The sequence below is a fragment of the Haliotis asinina genome, chromosome 11 (genome assembly GCF_037392515.1).
Source record: "Haliotis asinina isolate JCU_RB_2024 chromosome 11, JCU_Hal_asi_v2, whole genome shotgun sequence".
In the NCBI taxonomy this organism is placed as follows: Eukaryota; Metazoa; Mollusca; class Gastropoda; order Lepetellida; family Haliotidae; genus Haliotis; species Haliotis asinina.
This window is the reverse complement of record NC_090290.1, coordinates 54,936,961-54,956,605: the sequence shown is the minus strand read 5'-3', so window position 1 is coordinate 54,956,605 and position 19,645 is coordinate 54,936,961. Positions and strand designations below refer to the sequence as shown.

Below are 19,645 nucleotides of genomic sequence, written 5' to 3'. Positions count from 1 at the left end.
TCAAAGTTTTCATGTGCCAAACACCACTCAACACGCCTGTCTTTATGTTCTTGTTTCATGAGAGGAGAAGGAATTCCAGTCTTTTTCTCCCCTCCAAGATCAATCAAATTTCTTCTAACTGTAGATTTTGATACAACTGTTGATCCCCTTTCTATCATTCCATACCTGATGTTGGAGATGCTTGCCCTTTGATTTTTAGACGCTAAAACTCCCAGCCGGACGCGATCTGAGAAGTCCAAATTTCTGGGTCTCCCTGCTCCTTTCTGGTGCCCAAAATCCTTTCCCTCTTTAAAATTCTTCCTAATCCTATACACAGTAGAAAGAGGAGTTCCTGTTCTCTCTGCCAATGTATTTACATCATCAATTCCTTGATTACACAACTCAAAAATCAACCTTCTTTTATCTTCAGCAGACATTGTTGACAGTGCTGAGGAAAATGACGTCTGCTACAAATTCAGGGGAGGTAACTCTAATTGTACTATACTCAGTAGGCCAAGATGAGTTACCTCCCTTATACCATTACTTAGTTTTAAGTATCAGTGAATCAGTTGAGGTGTTAGGATAGCTCAAAGTAAGAAGAAAAATTCTCAATAATTATGAACCAGACTATATGTATACACGCACAAACATTGCGTTGCTAACATGTCGTAATTTGAATCCTGCTCCGAGTCTCGCTTGAACAACAACGGTGACCCTCTATTCATCTCCTGACATGAAGGTTTTTGTTTAGTGTAAATCTCGGTTATGCACTGATAGAGAGGTTCAGAGAGCGGTGGCGTGCCAACTTTGCAAGTCGCATACTGACCTGACCTGACCCACACCCCGAGCTCCCCAGTGCCTCTGCGTGGCGAGGGAGAAAGAGGGTTTTGGGGCGGAGACATGGGCACCTATTCCCGTACGTCATCAACTTCTCGATCCGCCAGTGCCACGTGTCAACCAAGTCAGGGAGTCTGACCACCCGATCCCGTTACTCTTTTGGCAAGCATGGGTTGATGAAGGCCTGTTCTATCCCTGACCTTCACTGGTAGACAAGCATGGGGTGTTGAAGGCCTGTTCTATCCCTGACCCTCACTGGTAGACAAACATGGGTTGTTGAAGGCCTGTTCTATCACTGACCTTCACTGGTAGACACACATGGGTTGTTGAAGGCCTGTTCTACCCCTGACCTTCACTGGTAGACAATCATGGGTTGTTGAAGGCCTGTTCTACCCCTGACCTTCATTGGTAGACAATCATGGGTTGCTGAAGGCCTGTTCTACCCCTGACCTTCACTGGTAGACACACATGGGTGGCTGAAGGCCTGTTCTACCCCTGACCTTCACTGGTAGACAATCATGGGTAGCTGGAGGCCTGTTCTATCCCTGACTTTCACTGGTAGACACATGGGTTGTTGAAGGCCTGTTCTACCCCTGACCTTCACTGGTAGAAAAGCATGGATTGTTGAAGGCCTGTTTTATCCCTGACCTTCACTGGTAGACACATGTGTTGTTGAAGGCCTGTTCTATCCCTGACCTTCACTGGTAGACAATCATGGGTTGCTGAAGGCCTGTTCTACCCCTGACCTTCACTGGTAGACACACATGGGTGGCTGAAGGCCTGTTCTACCCCTGACCTTCACTGGTAGACAATCGTGGGTAGCTGGAGGCCTGTTCTATCCCTGACTTTCACTGGTAGACACATGGGTTGTTGAAGGCCTGTTCTAGCCCTGACCTTCACTGGTAGAAAAGCATGGATTGTTGAAGGCCTGTTCTATCCCTGACCTTCACTGGTAGACACATGGGTTGTTGAAGGCCTGTTCTATCCCTGACCTTCACTGATAGACAAGCATGGGTTGTTGAAGGCCTGTTCTACCCCTGACCTTCACTGTTAGACACACATGGGTGGTGGAAGGCCTGTTCTACCCCTGACCTTCACTGGTAGACAATCATGGGTAGCTGGAGGCCTGTTCTATCCCTGACCTTCACTGGTAGACAAGCATGGGTTGTTGAAGGCCTCTTCTACCCCTGACCTTCACTGGTAGTCAAGCATGGGTTGCTGAAGGGCTGTTCTCCCCCTGACTTTTACTGGTAGTCAAGCATGGGTTGATGAAGGCCTGTTCTCCCCCTAACCTTGTGAAGAAAAATAATTATAATGTTTAGAAATATTTCCTTTCAAATCGAAAAAGTCAAGTTCGTGTTTGACGATCCGACGTAACCAAGGGACCAAGGGAAACAACTGTTACATGACCTCGCTCCGGAAATGAACTCAGCCTATATACGAACTTGCCAGTGAGATGAACATACAATATAACTGACCAACTAATATGTAATGGTAGTTTATGAAACAGTACACTGCCACAGACAAGTGCATGAAACCGTGGCTCTGTATATATATGCCTATATTCACAGTCCTAGTCCCTATCATACGTTCATGGAATGTTGAGGGATTTCTTTGAGGGAAACAAGCTTATTTACCTCAGAATACGTTACATATCACATCAAACATTTGTATTAGATCTATTTTGATAAACATTACATATACCCTAGATCGATTTCTCAATGCTAATACATTTGTCATTACTGTTCAGTCAGATACGGGACATACCGCTGAGAACTCTCCGTGGTTGCTAATGATACATCCTTGCAGGAACAGGGAAAGTCAGAATGCTCTATGAGCTCTATGACCCACAAAGTTTTAACAAATGGAAAGTGCTTGACGAATGTTTAATTATTGACGGACATGGAAGACACGAGGCTTTGAGGATGCAATGTTTACATGATATTAATATTTGTTAATGGACGTATTGCATTTTCTACTGAAATATGAATGTAACACATTTTAGTTCAACTTCAGAGTGGAACCTTTCCTCACCCCTAACATTCCGCCATTTCTAAACACAGTTTACATTACTATTGTCTAAACAGACCATCGCGGTCTAGAGGAAGCTGCGTTCCCAGAGGAAGCCCCTGTGCCAGTTAATGAGAGACAATCATGCGACAGTTTTGTAAACACCTTTGGTCGTAAACTGACTGACCTTTGCTTTTCTCATAATTTTTATATTTTTTTAAACGGTAGAACCCTTAGTGACAATAAAGGAGAGTTTACTTATATATCGCGACAAGGTTGTAGATTACTACTTTATTGGTACTGCTGATTTATTCTATGTGCATCATGATCTTATTGTCGATTCTAGAGTCGAATCAAAACGTATGCTTGTGATTCTTTGTGTTGATTAGCTCTTATCCATGAACTCTGGGATGATATATCTCTTAAGCCCATATCACATAACAAAGGTAGTTTTACTTACACGTGGACTGATAATATGGCTTCGGATTTGTTTATGTCCCTTAGTAACTCATGTCCTTCACTACAAAATATGGTTGATGGAGTTGACGACAACCTTAATAACTGTTTAGATATGTTTGTGGAAGCAGTTCTTTCCGCATCTGAATGTTTGAAAAACCCTTTAAAAGTGGGTCAGTTGGTGTTGAAATAGGCTTTTATAATCTGAAATGTTTAAAAACTAATCAGGAAGCACGATAGCATTTGAGACGATTTAGACGCCATAAATCGTGTGAAAGTAAACGTGCCTACTGCAAAATAAGAAACAAATATATAAATGTTTTCGAATATCAAAGTAATAGAAAAAGAAAGATTCTTAAAGATACCGTAAATAATTCCTCTAGAGTTTGGAAGGAGTTGAGGAATACCTCTACCATTCAACTTGATAGCTAGTTGGATCATTTTAAGAATGTTTTCCAAGGCATAGATTTACCGGCCACTCATAATGATACATCCGTCCAAGACGATAAACTACTTGAAGATCTTGATTTAGATATTCTTGAATCACCTATAACTGATTCAAAAATTCATGATGCAATTCAGCACTTAAAGAATGGGAAATATCCAGGAAATGATGATATCATTATTGAAATGTTAAAATGTACAGAAGCAGTCCCTATCCCGCGCCTCTTCTCGTTTTCTTTTTCATTGTCATTAGAAATAACACAAAACGGAAGATTTGGAGTGCAGTTATATACAAATGTGCTAGAGCTTTTAATACTTTTAATGTATGATTTTAAAAGGCCTTCGTACGAAATAAAAGACTTGACTGACACTCATTTATTGATGAATAAAATATACAAAACCGAACTTAACGAGCAACCCTGTCTAACACCACACTATGATTCAAATATTTTTCACCTATTATTGTTAGTTTTAACGCAAACTTTAACCTTACAATATACATTACTGAGAACATTGTGCAGTTTACCGCAAATACCCTTATTATCTAAAATGCATAATAGTTTGTATCTATATTATCAAAAAGCTTCCCGAAAATCAGTAAATGCAATATGTAAACGATGTTTTGGTTTCTTTAATATTTATGACACGGAGACTGCAGGGTGAATATATTATCCACGGTATGATATTCGCTCCTGACACCTGTCTGTGATACATGTATGGTAGTGTTTAATTCGAGCCAATTCTTACTCTAATTCTAGTTTCCACAATAGAGGTGAAAACTTTCTCAAGAGTGTTCAACAAAGTACAGAAAGTCATATTACAATACCAGGTATTTTGTCTGTAGGTACAGCAAGTCAGATTGCAATACCAAGTGTTTTGTCTGTAGGTACAGAAAGTCATATTACAGTACCAGGTGTTTTGTCTCTAGATACAGCAAGTCATATTACAATACCAGGTGTTTTATATCTAGATACAGCAAGTCAAATTTCAATACCAGGTGTTTGTCTGTAGGTACAGCAAGTCATATTACAATAGCAGGTGTTTTGTCTGTAGATACAGAAAGTCATATTACAATAGCAGGTGTTTTGTCTGTAGATACAGAAAGTCATATTACAATACCAGGTGTTTTATCTCTAGATACAGCAAGTCATATTACAATACCAGGTGTTTTATCTCTAGATACAGCAAGTCATATTACAATACCAGGTGTTTTATCTCTAGATACAGCAAGTCATATTACAATGCCATGTGTTTTGTCTGCAGATACATCAAGTCATATTACTTCACCAGGTGTTTTGTCTGTAGATACAGCAAGTCATATTACAACACCAGGTGTTTTGTCTGTAGATACAGCAAGTCATATTACAATACCAGGTGTTTTGTCTGTAGATACAGCAAGTAATATTACAATACCAGGTGTTTTGTCTGTAGGTACAGAAAGTCATATTACAATGCCATGTGTTTTGTCTGTAGATACAGCAAGTCATATTACAATACCAGGTGTTTTGTCTGCAGATACATCAAGTCATATTACAATACCAGGTGTTTTGTCTCTAGATACAGCAAGTAATATTACAATACCAGGTGTTTTGTCTGTAGGTACAGCAAGTCATGCATATTGGGAACTGTACAGCATGCATACACGTATTGCTCACGCCGCTTTTAGTAATATCACAGAGATGTTGTGGCAGGGCACCCCCGTAATGGGAGTCCGGTGTGACGATCGAACGCTTTAACCACGAGCCAGCTACAAGATAAATTTCCATGTCGCCATCTTGTCACATATTCATAAAAATAAATTTCACGTGGGATTGTATCAATCTGCAAGAAAACATAAGCACGAAATAAGTTACGTACTATACTAAAAGTGAACATATCTTTGCATCTTGGTTTTAAATTGCCAGTCACAGTGCCGTTTCATCACTCATGCAGTATGGAAATATATCTAACCCCGCACTATAAGGCGAACACTGAAAACACAAGTGAAAACTTCACTATTCGGTATGTCGTCTTACCTGTGGATTGTGTTGAAACCTTTTATTGCGCTTCATGCGGTTTGGCTTGGCTTAGATAAATCTCAAATCGGTGAAGTTATCTTCCATGAATGAAAAGCCTTGTTCGACTCGGATTGTTGACATGTGATGTCGCTGGCTTAATGTCGGAAATATCCGGGAAGCAACAGAATTTATCCGAATATGCCCCAATGCATTCTCAGTCTGCTCTTTAGGCTGTTATCGAGTGATATTAATCGTACCGTATTTCACTGACATATTCTGTTTGCAGTGTAAAGGTCCCGACTAAACCAAACAAGAGTCATCAGAAGATGACATATCCTCCCGGCCCACACATATTTGAAAGGACAAATCATTTGACAGTTACTTGATGTTTGGGGCTTTTCTGGTTTTTTTTACTCAAATCGTGTCCATGGAAATCATGAAAAAAATAAATGACATATATATATTTGTAAACAGCGAAAGGCACCACTTCAAGATCTGTCTCATATTTCTGCAAGTTTTACTGAAAGATGTTAAGAGGTTTTTGAGTTGTGCTCCGGTAACGTACGTCACCCCTCCCTTTTGAGACAAAGTCCGAATCGTTTCCATGAAAAACAAGAAATATAAAAATGACAAAAATCTGGAAATAGCAAAAGGCACCAAGTTAGGTGTTGTTTGATATATGTGCCAATTTCGTGGAAAAAGACCGAACGGTTTTAAAGTTATGCGCCCGAAACAAATGATTACGGACGGGTGGACAGACAGACGAGGCGTCGACTATATCCCCAAACGACTAAATGCATTACATGCCGGCGGGATAAAAAGTAAATCGAATAAAGTGAAATTAAGATTGTGAAATGCGAATCCTCATTATTGCCAACTGAACTTTTTAATCACAGAACTTTATTCAACTTAAGATGACAGTTGTTTAACCAATGATCATAATTTCAAATCGCTATTACTAGTTTGTATTACTAGGGGGTATGCACATTAAATGTAACACCGAGAACAAGTAGTGTTGTCTATGTTAACGCTTATCACGCACGTGCATTGTTTCACTGTTCCAACTACTGCGCTTACCGTTGCAATGGAAACCAATCATAACGATTTGAATCTGTGATCGTTTGTTAAACAAGTTTTATCTTGAGTTGAATTAAATCATGAGACTTAAATTTTCAATGGCAAGGAAGAATTATGAGGATTCGGAATCTAAAATTAACTGTATTGGTTTTACTTTTTTGTTTAAAGTGCAATTCATCGGTGCGTTTTCACTGCAAACAGACTGTATACCATCTTTAATACAGAGTAAAATGACTATTACTCTTAGCATTACGTTATCATATTGAATGCAGTGTTACCTATAGAAGGAAGAAAAAGAAAGTTTCACATGACCTTTTTTTGAAATTACATGTAAATCGTCACATAAACTGTTGGAGATAAAACAGAAGCCAAACTATATGTAAGAAAAAGGCTAAAACACATTTTATGTCCAGTGATTTTATTCATCACAAAATGCAGATTACAATGATGTAGATACCCTGCATGTCATATCAGAGACCACATACGTTCTAGAAGGGATGGTGGGCAATCACGATATTTATGCATGTCCCAACCTCAAACGTTTTTTTTTGGTTTTTTTGCGGTGGCTGAGCGGGCTAGGCGGCTGACTTTGTGTGCTGGCGATTAGGTGCCTGACTCTGAGGGTGCGGGTTCGAATCCCGGATGGGACTCAACCGAAAAAAAGTACTAGGATTTGTACTTTACTAAGAAAGTGAAATCCCAAATATGACATATGTTGCATTTGACCACTTTCTAAATGGCATCGTGTAATCACTGACATGCCTGACTGAACACTTTTCACAAATATACATCTTGAGGAGCTTATAATTAAGTATATGGAAGATCAGGAGAGTTTAATTTGAACAAATATGTCACTGTCGTTGCGGTGATGACATGTGTCACTAAACTCAACATCTCTATGTGAATTATTCATGGATAACAATTTTTTCTATTGTATATGATGCGACGTTTCCGTATGGATCCGTATACCATTGCCACTCTTGCTTGACAACGGTATATGAATCCACTCCAAAACGTCGCATATGCAGTAAAAGAAGTCGTTATCCATAAAAAAATTAATTTCTTATATTATTACTCATTATACTTCTAAAATGCCAGTCAAACGGATCATCTCTATATGTACACACAATGAGCCTTCCGCGTATCGGGAAATGAACCAGTCAATGAAAAATCTTTGATACACTCTAGCGCACACCCGCCCGCTCTGACCGGGTTCGGTCTTCCGGGTGCTTCGTTTCGAGGGAAGTAAGCCCAAGTGCAAAATAGAGCACTTTTCATTCGTGATTATCCGCTATTAATTTTATTAATTTGTTTTTTCCCCAATCAGCAGTGTATAGTATGTGTCATGAACAAGTGATAATTGTTGCTTAAATACGTCTGTTCTTTTGGTTGCGTGTGACCTTTAAGTTCATAAATCTAACGTTGTGTAACAAGTACATTGCTTGGAAAAGAATGTTGTTTAATATTATTCGTAAATTTGTGTACACGTAATTACGACAATGACATGTCACTATCGCAGTTATAATGTCATTACTAACCAACTGTTTGTGATAAAACAACCAATTAATTTTTGTAGCCGTATAACTTCTGGGAGTGTCAAAGGAATTTCATGCTTTATACTTTTCTGATAAATGTTTGAGAGAAGGGCTATTGTTGCCTCAGTTATTATGTTTACATTCATGCCAAAAATTAATCAAATCATTAATGCATCGCAACAATTTAGAATCTTGTAAATTTAGAAGAAGGAGCAATCATTGCAAACATATACTTATGAATAGCCACACATGTGACGCCTCTTTATGTTTCATAGAAGTTTTTAAGCAAAAGTGACTTGGTTTTCCAAAAACATTATTATGGCCGTCGTTGCGGTTGTGACATTTTGATTTAAAGGTGAAAAGTTACATTTATTATCCCCTTTCATATCAAGTTTATGTCCCTCGTGAAATAATTTTGGTTTGTCACTCAAAAGCTCGTGACAAACCATAATTTATTTCACGAGGGACATAAACTTGATATGAAAGGGGAAGCTCGTTTAATATCCTATAAATACAGTAATGTTTCTGATTATTGCTCCATCAGTAAACTGATAAGAGGAAAAGTAATATTCCCGTGTAAACAACACTGTACTTCCAATACGGAAGAAGTGAATGACTTACCCAACGACGATTTATGGCTGTGTCAAGGTACTGTCAAACCGTCGGCAATACAGTTACAAAATATAGTTTTTTATTACTATCGAGGGTAAACATATCAGGTTCATATTTTTCATACGGTGCCCTAGGCAAAATATCACTTTGCCATGGTAACGTGACGTAATGAACAATGCCATGACGTCACGGTTCTTCTGTGACGTTGCGTTCTACGTGCGACGATGGCGGGTAGCCAACCCGTGTTTGAGATATCGTTTTGGGAGTAGATTTGGTACAATGTCTGAACATTGATATGACGCCAGGAACTTGATGACGTCACATTTCTACGATATCGCTGCACTGCAAGTCGAAGGTAGTTCAGTGTTGGGAGATGAACATTTTTCACTGAAAACTAATGAAGAATTATTTTATTATGATAAATAGAATCTCACCCTCGTGTCTAGTGATATTGGTTATATCAACACTGATGAAAGTATAAATATCTCCTCCAAGCATCGGATATTTTTAACTTTATTAACTCGTGTTGATATAATTGGTATCAGTAGACCCTTGGGTGAGATTCTCTATTCGTCAATATTTTTATATTGGTTTACTGTAAACTGATTCATACAGAATTATTCGCATTTTCGAAGTAACACTCAGCACTACGTAAAGAAAACACAACACAAGAGTAGTTATATTATGTCATTTTAGTAACGCAAAAAAAAAGAAGTATTGTCAAGAATGATTGTGATCATTATGCAGTTACGAAAATAGAAGTAACGATGTCATAATGTAAAGGTAACAGGCCTTTGTAGACTGTGTGAATGGATATGTCCTTCGAACCCATTTATCATTGCTATACCCAATACATACAGAACGAGAATGTTGAAAAAAAAGTAATAAATATTGAAGGTAAGTTAACTTGGTATTCGCGGAACTGATTTTGCAAACTATTCTAACAGAACATTAACACAATATGAGCATTCCTCTAACAACTGTCAGTGACAGCGATTCATAATTTGTGGGAAAATACGGGGAAGAGTATGCCTTAAATTAACCCTTAAAAGGTCCGGATGATGACACCTACTGTAACGCTAGTCCTCCGGCGGTACAAGGGCCTATAACCAGTTTAAAGGAATCTACCAATCACAACGCGTCTTGCAAAGAGGGGATGGAAATGATCCAGTCGTGTATATTGTACCACAATATACACGACGTCGTGTATATAGACGATTCGCAACAACGTTCCCCAAGTTCAGAGGGGTGGAAGTTAGCTATAATGTTGCGAAAATCTATAAATTGAAGCGTCTGAAATATGGCAGATTCTAAGGTTGCAGAAGACAGTCCTATTTTGCATGTTGTGGTCATTGGATTTCATCACAAAAAAGGATGTCAGGTAAAATTTCTTCCTCTTAGTGGAACAGGCGTCGTTGATAGCCATCATTCTGTCGATAGTGACAGCAGGTCCAGGAATTATAACATGAGCGAACGCATTGTTCAGACCGAAATAACTTACTATTTAAAAATAACGAATATGCATTGTTAGGTAATTGTTTGACATGTTATTAGCTGGATATTGTGTGCGTGACTCGGATGTAGATGTTAATGCACATCAACAGAAACTGATCGAGATCAAGGTAAGCTGTAAAGAAGCATGGTTTACGGTAAATATGGGCTGTACCATTGCTGATACTGACAGTGTTGCACTCTCTCCTTGAATTGTATCAACTGTTTATGTAGTACAAGTTCGTCAACAATGCCTGTCTTGAAAGAGTGGGTATGGGTGCATTGATGCCCTGAACCGTTTAAAGCAATACACGGAACCTTTTTTTTAAAGTCTCTACTGACTACCCACCATTTACTACTATATTGAACAATATTTACAGCATTGCTTTGCCATTTGTCAGATAAATGTAACAGAATTAATTATGATGCTTAATAAGCTATTCACCAATGAGTTCAGCCCATTCACAGCCTCCAGCAGGGATCATAAGTGATGTGTCCCCAGTGGGAGATGTTGTTTTCAGAGGCTGAACCAGTTCGTATGTACACAGTGAAAATCAAGTCTGCAAACCCTTGTTTTGGTGGTAAAATGGGAGCACCTTTCGAATTCAGCAACACAATTTCTTGTGAGGACGTTCTCAGCTGTAGGTCACATGTCACTGAGACAGGCAACCAGTTTGTGAGAACATGTCGGACGCAAACCCGCAACCTTTAGATAGCTAGCCCAACAGCTAACCGACTGAGCTACATCCACATTGTTGCACATTGTGCAAATTTAGCTAGTCATTCCTGAGACGTCACTGTCCTGTGTGATGAACGGAAAGAGTCGAATTGGTTGCGGACAATTACGAAGGTTACAGGTAGACTAGTGTCTTGTGCCCTGATATCATTTGGCACAATTGTACAATTCCGTAATCTTCATGATAACATGTTATGTGGAATGAGCCGATATGGTTCAAACTGAAAACGGTTGTTGACGTCAGACGTCAGACGTCGATATCATGGTGGATGCATGAATGTCGTGCTTGTATTAAAATCATTGTGTGCTTTCGTGACAGAAAAGTGTTGTCGGGAACACAGTAAGGATAATGTGGATCGTGCTAAGGAGTGAGTGAGACGTGGGCATGTCTAATGACGGCACGAGTGTGAGTTAGACTATGTAGATCTAGAGGTGAAAGTTGGAGTGCAAGTTTCGAGGCTGATTTCCATCAGCTCAAATTTTCCAATTAACACATTTCATCCTTTTTGGTGAACAAAGTATTAAAAAAAGAAATGGAAAAGGAAAACAACTGGTACTCATTTATCTACCTACTACATTGGATCAGGTCCCTAACCCTAAGGCTAACCCTAGACCTAAACCTAACCTTAAACCCTTGAAATAATTCTAATAAATATAACACGTTCACCGAACCGGCCCGAAAATGGCTGACGTGTCCAGTGTAATGCATTCTTACTGCTTCGAAAAATAATTATGAATAAACTCAATTTCAGTGTAATGGTGCAAATTACTGAATTACAAAGATATATATGTATATTAGTTTACATTTATAATTCATTTGATCCAAATATTTACGTTTGAAACCAAAATATAAAATATATTTAGATTATTTAAATTGACCAAAATTGCCAATAATAGAATATGGCAAAATGTGACCAATGTAAGTCATTCTTACTAAATTTGAAAAATACAAGATGTATAAATACACAAAATATGACACCTCAGCACCTCTTGATACAAAGAAATATGAGCATATTAGTCAAAAAAGAAAAAATATTTAAAACTGGTGCTTGCGAAAAATTGTGCATCAGCCCTTGAACTACTACTGGAAACTCGCAACATTGTTGGGTTTCGGTAATGACATGGCTGGTAGAGATGAAACATCAGTGAGTGGAGCTCATACACACTCGCTGAGCTTGACGACCTTGTTGCTATGCTGGCGTCATAGGGCATTGTTTCAAGAACGTGCTTTTGAATAAAATCACCTGCAATTACGTAAAATAGTGGTATGACGTGTCTTTAAAGTTTGTGGTGCTGTATGCCTAGAGACGCTTGGGAGAATGCTGTGCACAGGTCTGTGTCTTGGAGAGGAATTGCTTTGGTGGAGGTTCTGTGATGATTTGGAATGGAATAACAGCATGCCAAAGAACTCCTTTGGTGATTCTTCAGGGCAAGTTAACTGGTGTGGACTCCAGGGATCAGATTCTTCGACCTGTAACAATTCCCTTTCTGCAATGTCATGGCCCTGGATGAACGTTCCAACGGGACAATGCCCAAGGGCTGCTATGGATTTCTTGCAACACCACATCTTTGACTTACTGCTATGGCCTGCAAATTCACTGGATCTCTCCCTGATAGAGCATGTTTGGAACAAGATGGATCAACGTCTACACCGTCTTCCTTATCTGCCAGATAATGTCACTGACCTCGCAACAGAACTTGAGAGTATCTGGGGTTACATCCCACAAGCCTTCCTTACACATTTGATAGGCTCTATGTGTCGTAGATGCACTGCTGTTCTCAATGCCAGTGGTGGACATGCACGTTATTGAGCTTGTGACATGGTAGTTTGACCCCTCTCCTGCTTGTAAAATCATGGTGTCATTGTGATTGACTTTTCAGTTGAAATTTTTCCGACTTCTAATGGTCTCATGATCGCTCCATTGAAGTTTATATTTACCTTTGACATTGTTATATCGTACTAATCAACTGTCGATATTTTTGTCAATGCACAGTTTTCTTTTGTGGCTAGCATACCTTGTTGTTGACCCACTTTATCCTTCTGTACTGCTTCTTCTCTGCACGTCTGTGTAGTTGAATGTTGATCTTACTTACCATGTATATATTTTTTTATTTCACAAAACTACGAACAAGTCTGGTCTACAAATTCACCTACAGCCATGCCATTTGTGAAACATATATATCTCTATCATACAGTAACCTCCAATATTCGATTGTGTGACTATTTATTATTTCTGGGTTTTTTTTACAGTAGATTGATAGAGAATGAAACAATTAATGACTTATGAACTTGAACTTTCTTTTTTTATAGGTCATGGAACATCCCAGCAACTAATTTTTATTTTTTTATAGGGTTCATGAGTTTATCATTAGTTAGTTTTTTATGTTACTTTGCCATGAAGAATTCTCTTTTGTTGTTCTTTATTGTTGTCAAATACCATGCAGGAAAAATAACAGAATTGTAATTGACTGGAACTGGGCATGTGTGATAAGGATGTGCTGGCAATAAATGCTTGCTAGCCAGTTTTCATAATATGGTAATATGGTATCCGTAATATGATACACCAGACGTATATCACCCATGCTGCATATCTTGACCATGTAGAATACCAGTTCTTGTCACTGTTCATTCTCACATTGGTCTGTGAACAAGTAGACTCTGTTGGTCTATGAAGATGTGGACTCTGTTGGTCTATGAACATGTAGACTCTGTTGGTCTATGAACATGTGGACTCTGTTGGTCTATGAACATGTGGACTCTGTTGGTCTATGAACATGTGGACTCTGTTGGTCTATGAACATGTGGACTCTGTTGGTCTATGAACATGTAGACTCTGTTGGTCTATGAACATGTGGCCAGTGTTGGTCCATGAAGAAGCAGACTCTGTTGGTCTATGAACAAGAAGACTCTGTTGGTCTATGAACAAGAAGACTCTGTTGGTCTATGAACAAGAAGACTCTGTTGGTCTATGAACAAGAAGACTCTGTTGGTCTATGAACAAGAAGACTCTGTTGGTCTATGAACAAGAAGACTCTGTTGGTCTATGAACAAGAAGACTCTGTTGGTCTATGAACAAGAAGACTCTGTTGGTCTATGAACATGTAGACTCTGTTGGTCTATGAACATGTGGACTCTGTTGATCTATGAACATGTGGACTCTGTTGGTCTATGAACATGTAGACTCTGTTGGTCTATGAACATGTGGACTCTGTTGGTCTATGAACATGTGGCCAGTGTTGGTCCATGAAGAAGCAGACTCTGTTGGTCTATGAACAAGTGGTGTGATGATACAGAAAATTCACAATATGATACATATCACGATACCTTGAAACGATACGATTCGATACACATCACGATATACTATCTTTACTTATTTACTATTAGAACGTATATTAGAACGTATTTTAGATTGTATATTAGAACGTATATTAGAACTTAACAGTGTGCATTTTCACATTATGGTCAATTTCCAATGAAAATTAACAATTTTAAGGTCAGCGATGCGTATCACGATGTGAAAAAAGTATTGATATATTTATCGTCTGATAAAGTATCATGATTATCGATACAACGATGTATCGTCATAGCTCGACTGAAAAGCCAAAGACTGTACTGCCAGTGCAGAGAGCTGAATATACATATTATTCTCTCGGCTTATTTTGAGATATGGCTAGACACGACTAAAACCTTTGACATGAAATGTAGTATACAGTCAGACCTCGTTTATCCGAACACTTAGTTTTTTATTGAATTGTTCGGATATACAAATCATTCGGATGTCTGAATATCCATGTGTATAACATAACATAAATTACATTGGCTTGAAAAAGTATTTGATTAATGACTATTGGCAGGCGGCAGAGTTATTATTTGCTGCTTGAAATTTTAATAACAGTTCCAGATTTGTGATGTCGTCGGCATTTTCGAAGTGATAAATCAGATCTTCGATGTGAGATCTCACCTGGTGTGAAGTCAGTGTTTGCCGTATGATTCCTGCATCCATGGGTTGGATGTGTGCGGTTGTGTTCGGCGGCAAGAAATGGACAGTAACATTAGTCAGGTTAAGATTCTTGCAGTTTTGACTTGCCGCATTGTCAAGAAGCAATATCACATGCCTTCCACGTGATCTCATCTGTCGGTCAAAAAACAGCAGCCAATCACGAAAGAAATATGCTCTCATCTGTCAACTCAGTGTCAAACTTTAATTGTTTCTTCTCTATTTAACCTGCATTAAGTCAACCATTGCATCCTCTATCAGCTGAACATTTTTCAAGCGAATCCATAGAGTTATGTCCTTTGAAGCGCTCTGTACAGATATCCTATTGATTAAAACCAGTTCAGCAGTCACAGACAAGACCATGTGTGACAGTTTTGGATGTATGGAGCAATTGTTTACATTCTATGTATGACAAATGTTCTTTGTTTGGAAGCTGCTCACTGCGATGTTTCATTTTTCAATTTCAGGAAAGTCATCATTGATAAGAAGTCCCTTATTGACTCATTAAGAAACTAAACCAAGTGCACATGAGTAATTCAGCAAGATGTATGATATAGGCAAAAATGTTATCAAAAATGTGTGAAATGTGGCCTTTAAGATTGGTTGTGCCAGGTAGAATATACTAGTATCCTAATCATGCTATCAAAAGATATCCTGCATTTGACTTGCTTGTCCACAGGTGGAGTATTCCTACCCACCATTGATACCAGGGAACGCAGTAGACAGCCATGATGTTCCCGAGAGGTGGAAACACCTGCCGTCCCTGGCCCTACCTGATGGGGCACACAACTACGTTAAAGGTAGATTACACGAATAAATGTTACCTAGTGCAGACTATGCCGTATACCCTCCTTCACTAACCCTACCTGATAGGGCCCAGTTACAGGTAGTGGTGGTCAGATGAATTGAAATGATTGAAGATTGGTGGCAGTGACAAAACAATAATCGAAAACAAACAAATCTGAAAAATCTGTTTGCATCATCAATGTTTTCCACAGGGTTGATTTTATGTACAACATTTCATAAGCACAAGAACGTTCCAAGTGATATCTGAATTTATCTTTAAGACTCCCAAGAAATTTATGGTCCTATCATACTCGGCATCGTGAAGGAACTACATGTTATTTTCTTAAATAACCATGAAAATTTCATAAATGATGTACATCAATTATTTTTGATGATCGATGGGTTATAATGAACCAGTCATCAATCATGAGGCTTTAATCAATTCCCAACTCTAGTTAAAGGTGGAACACACAAACACAATGTTGCCTGGCATACACTGTAAGCCCTCCATCTTTGGCTCTACCTGATGGTGCTGTCACCCATGTTAGGCTAGGTAAAGGTAGAGCACATGAACAAATGTTGAGTACACTGTAGACTAACAATTAGTCTCTGAAATGAACATATTTTACTGAAACAAAATGTTTATACTAAAAAAAAAAAATTATAATGAAATGGAGCCCTGAGACACTGTTCATTTTCAGACTTGCGTGGTCTTTCTTGGATATACATACTTCAGGGTCTGTACGACAGACTAAGTAGACTGCAGTATGCTGTTTACCGTCCTTTGGTGGAAATATCAGACTGTTAAGGCAGACAGGTATCAAGTAAAATGCATGTGTACATTGGTGGAGCAAATGTTAGCTCATCATGACACTGAGCATGGTTTTATTCCCCACATAAGTATGTTAGAATCACAAATTTCTCCATCCCAGATACAGCTAGAATATGGAGAAAACTAGAGGAAAATTGTGTTCATTTACTCATTTGATGCATTGAAGGGATTGATCGAAGTGCTTAAATTATATATTTTCTGGTCACAAGTGATGACTGATTGCTTAGTCTTGCAGGTGATACATTACTTCTGCTGGACATGGACATCAGGAACATGATTTTAAACTCATCAACACTAAATATAAGCTTTAGCAAGCAACCTTGTACTTCAACAATGATAGTTCTGTCTGATAGGCTTTATACTATGCTTACAAGGAAATGGTGCAAGCTTTTTTGATTCATTTATGCAGCATCAGGGATTGAAATTATTAGTGCCATCTTACCGATGGAATGGCTAGGATTGAAATGGCACGGTTAAAAAGCATACCCTTATGGCACACTTGATTTGTTTGCATTAAGTGCATTGAAGTATGTTTTCACTGTTAGTATCTTTCCTGATTTAATGTGACACAGTACATACATAACATTGTTTTGTTAATCATAATTTATTAGTGAATGCTACAATACCATTACAACTTTTACATTCAATTGAAGTCATGTAATGTTTTGAAGTTCAGTTTATAAACAATGAATTTATGGCACACCTGAAACTGAAGTGGCACACTTAAATCATCATGACAGTGCCCATGAGGCACGCTTGAAAAAAATTTAATTTTGATTCCTGAGCATCAAGATTCAACTTGCTCACAGATTTTTTCATTTCCATTTTGAATTGAACTTTTTAGAATTTTTTTGTTTTGACAATGAATAGAGGGTTGAATGATCATTTCTGTTACTTCTTTCAGACACAGTATTTTTTCACCTTCCATCACAAGATGGTGGCCGCAAGACTGTGTACTGTGTGTCCTGCTACAGACAGATGGATGCAAAGGTAGGCCTGTACTTTATGTTCATAGAACTGAACTACAGTTGAACACTGTTATGTCAAAGTATGATAACTCGATATCTCTTGAAATAACATCTTCGTCACGACAAAAACCTTCATAATTTATCATTATTCAAGCTCTTTTACCTCAACACGGTTGTGCGGATATTTCAGACATCTCAGTATCATTTCATGATCCCAGCAAGCTAAAATACGGGTTTGAATTGATCTTCAGTAGTAACCCATACAGGCCATGCTTGTTGTAAGAGGCACATAACAGGATTGGGTGTTAAGGCTTGCTGACTTGAATCCCAGTTGCATAGATCAATGCTCTTGCTGTTGTTCACTTGATTGTCTGGTCCAGACTTGATTATTTACTGAGTACCACCTGGACTATGGCTGAGTGTGGCATAAAACTAAACTCATTCGCTCTAAACTGATTGATGGAATAGATTGCTGCAGGCTTGAATTTTAAAAGAAATCCCAGCACAGATCATAGTCAGTATAGGTCCCTAAAGGGATTACTGGGAGGATTGGTCTCTGCAAATCACTGGCAGATTAGATGTCAGACAAGGTGATGGGTAGAACAGATTGCTTTGAAGATGAAGGGTAGATAAAAAATCTCAGTGTGGAATACTGAACATAATGGGTGTTTTAGATCCTTACGGATATGATGGATGGTTTAGATCCTTATAGGGATTGTTGGTCAGTTAGATCCTTATGAAAATGATGGATGGGTTACATTCTTATAGAGATTGTAGATCGGTTAGATCCTTACGGATATGATGGATGGGTTAGATCCTTATAGTGATTGTCGGTCGGTTAGATCCTTACTGATATGATGGATGGGTTAGATCCTTGTAGTGTTTCCTCCAGAGCGTTTTAGAAGGGCGCTGCACCCTGCCCTTTTCTTCTGCTCCCTGCCCGGTACTTGATAGTTCTGACGGAGCACAGAAAGAGACTGAATGTCAGCAACTGTAACAAGCATCTTATGATCAGTCAAACACTGACAGCCACTATGACACCGACTTGGAAACTGTTGTGAAAAGGTTCCTGAAAAAAAAAGGAAAGGAGACTGTAGGTTAATAGTACATGAGGCTCAATCTGATTATTTTGTTTTGGTTTTTATTGCGGTTTGTGCCCTTTTCAAACTTGGGTGCCTTTTCTGTAGAAACTTTACCCTGCCCTTTTTGTGGTCTGGTGGAAACACAACCTTATAGGGACTGTTGGTTGGTTAGATCCTTACTGATAGGATGGATGGGTTAGATCCTTATAGAGATTGGTTAGATCCTTATAGGTATCGTAGGTCAGTTAGATCCTTGCAGATATGAAGGATGAATTAGATCCTTATAGAGATTGTTGGTCGGTTAGATCCTTACAGATATGATGGATGAGTTAGATCCTTATTGGGATTGTAGGTGGATGCAGGGTTTCATAATGGTTTGATTAGGTCCTTATGAGGATGGTGGGTGGGTTAGATATTTAGTTGGATGCGGGTTATACAAGATCTTATGGGGGATGGTGGTGAGGTTCATCTGGTTCCAATAAAGACATATGACAGTTGTGTAGATATTCAATCACCATGTTCTGTATTGTGTGGGTACATGTTTGTGTTCCTGTGTGCAGGACCTTATCAACAAGACAGCCGATGTGACCCGCAGCACAGTCCAGAAAAGTGTGTGTGTCCTCAGCAGGCTGGTAGGTGCTGTTTTAGGGGGTTTTTTTGTTTATGCTTCAGTAAACTCAGAAATGGCTGAATTCAGTTCCTGTAAGTATATATGGATCGAATATTCAACGAATAAACCTATATCTGGTTTGGCCCCAGCAGTGAAAAAATCCCATTGCGGGACACCCAGAACAAGGCAGTTTTC

General features: G+C 38.7%; 1 protein-coding gene across 2 annotated transcripts in view; it reads left to right on the top strand.

Moving 5' to 3' along the window:
• Positions 1-10,151: 10,151 nt before the first annotated feature.
• Positions 10,152-19,645, top strand: part of LOC137255209 (late secretory pathway protein AVL9 homolog) — a 35,962-nt gene continuing 26,468 nt past the window's right edge. For both annotated transcript variants that reach the window (XM_067792627.1, XM_067792626.1), the window contains exons 1-4: positions 10,152-10,328; positions 15,852-15,972; positions 17,695-17,780; positions 19,401-19,472. In XM_067792627.1, coding sequence (XP_067648728.1) covers positions 10,248-10,328; positions 15,852-15,972; positions 17,695-17,780; positions 19,401-19,472 — 360 coding nt within the window. In that variant the 5' untranslated portion in view covers positions 10,152-10,247. The remainder of the gene's footprint in view (positions 10,329-15,851; positions 15,973-17,694; positions 17,781-19,400; positions 19,473-19,645) is intronic.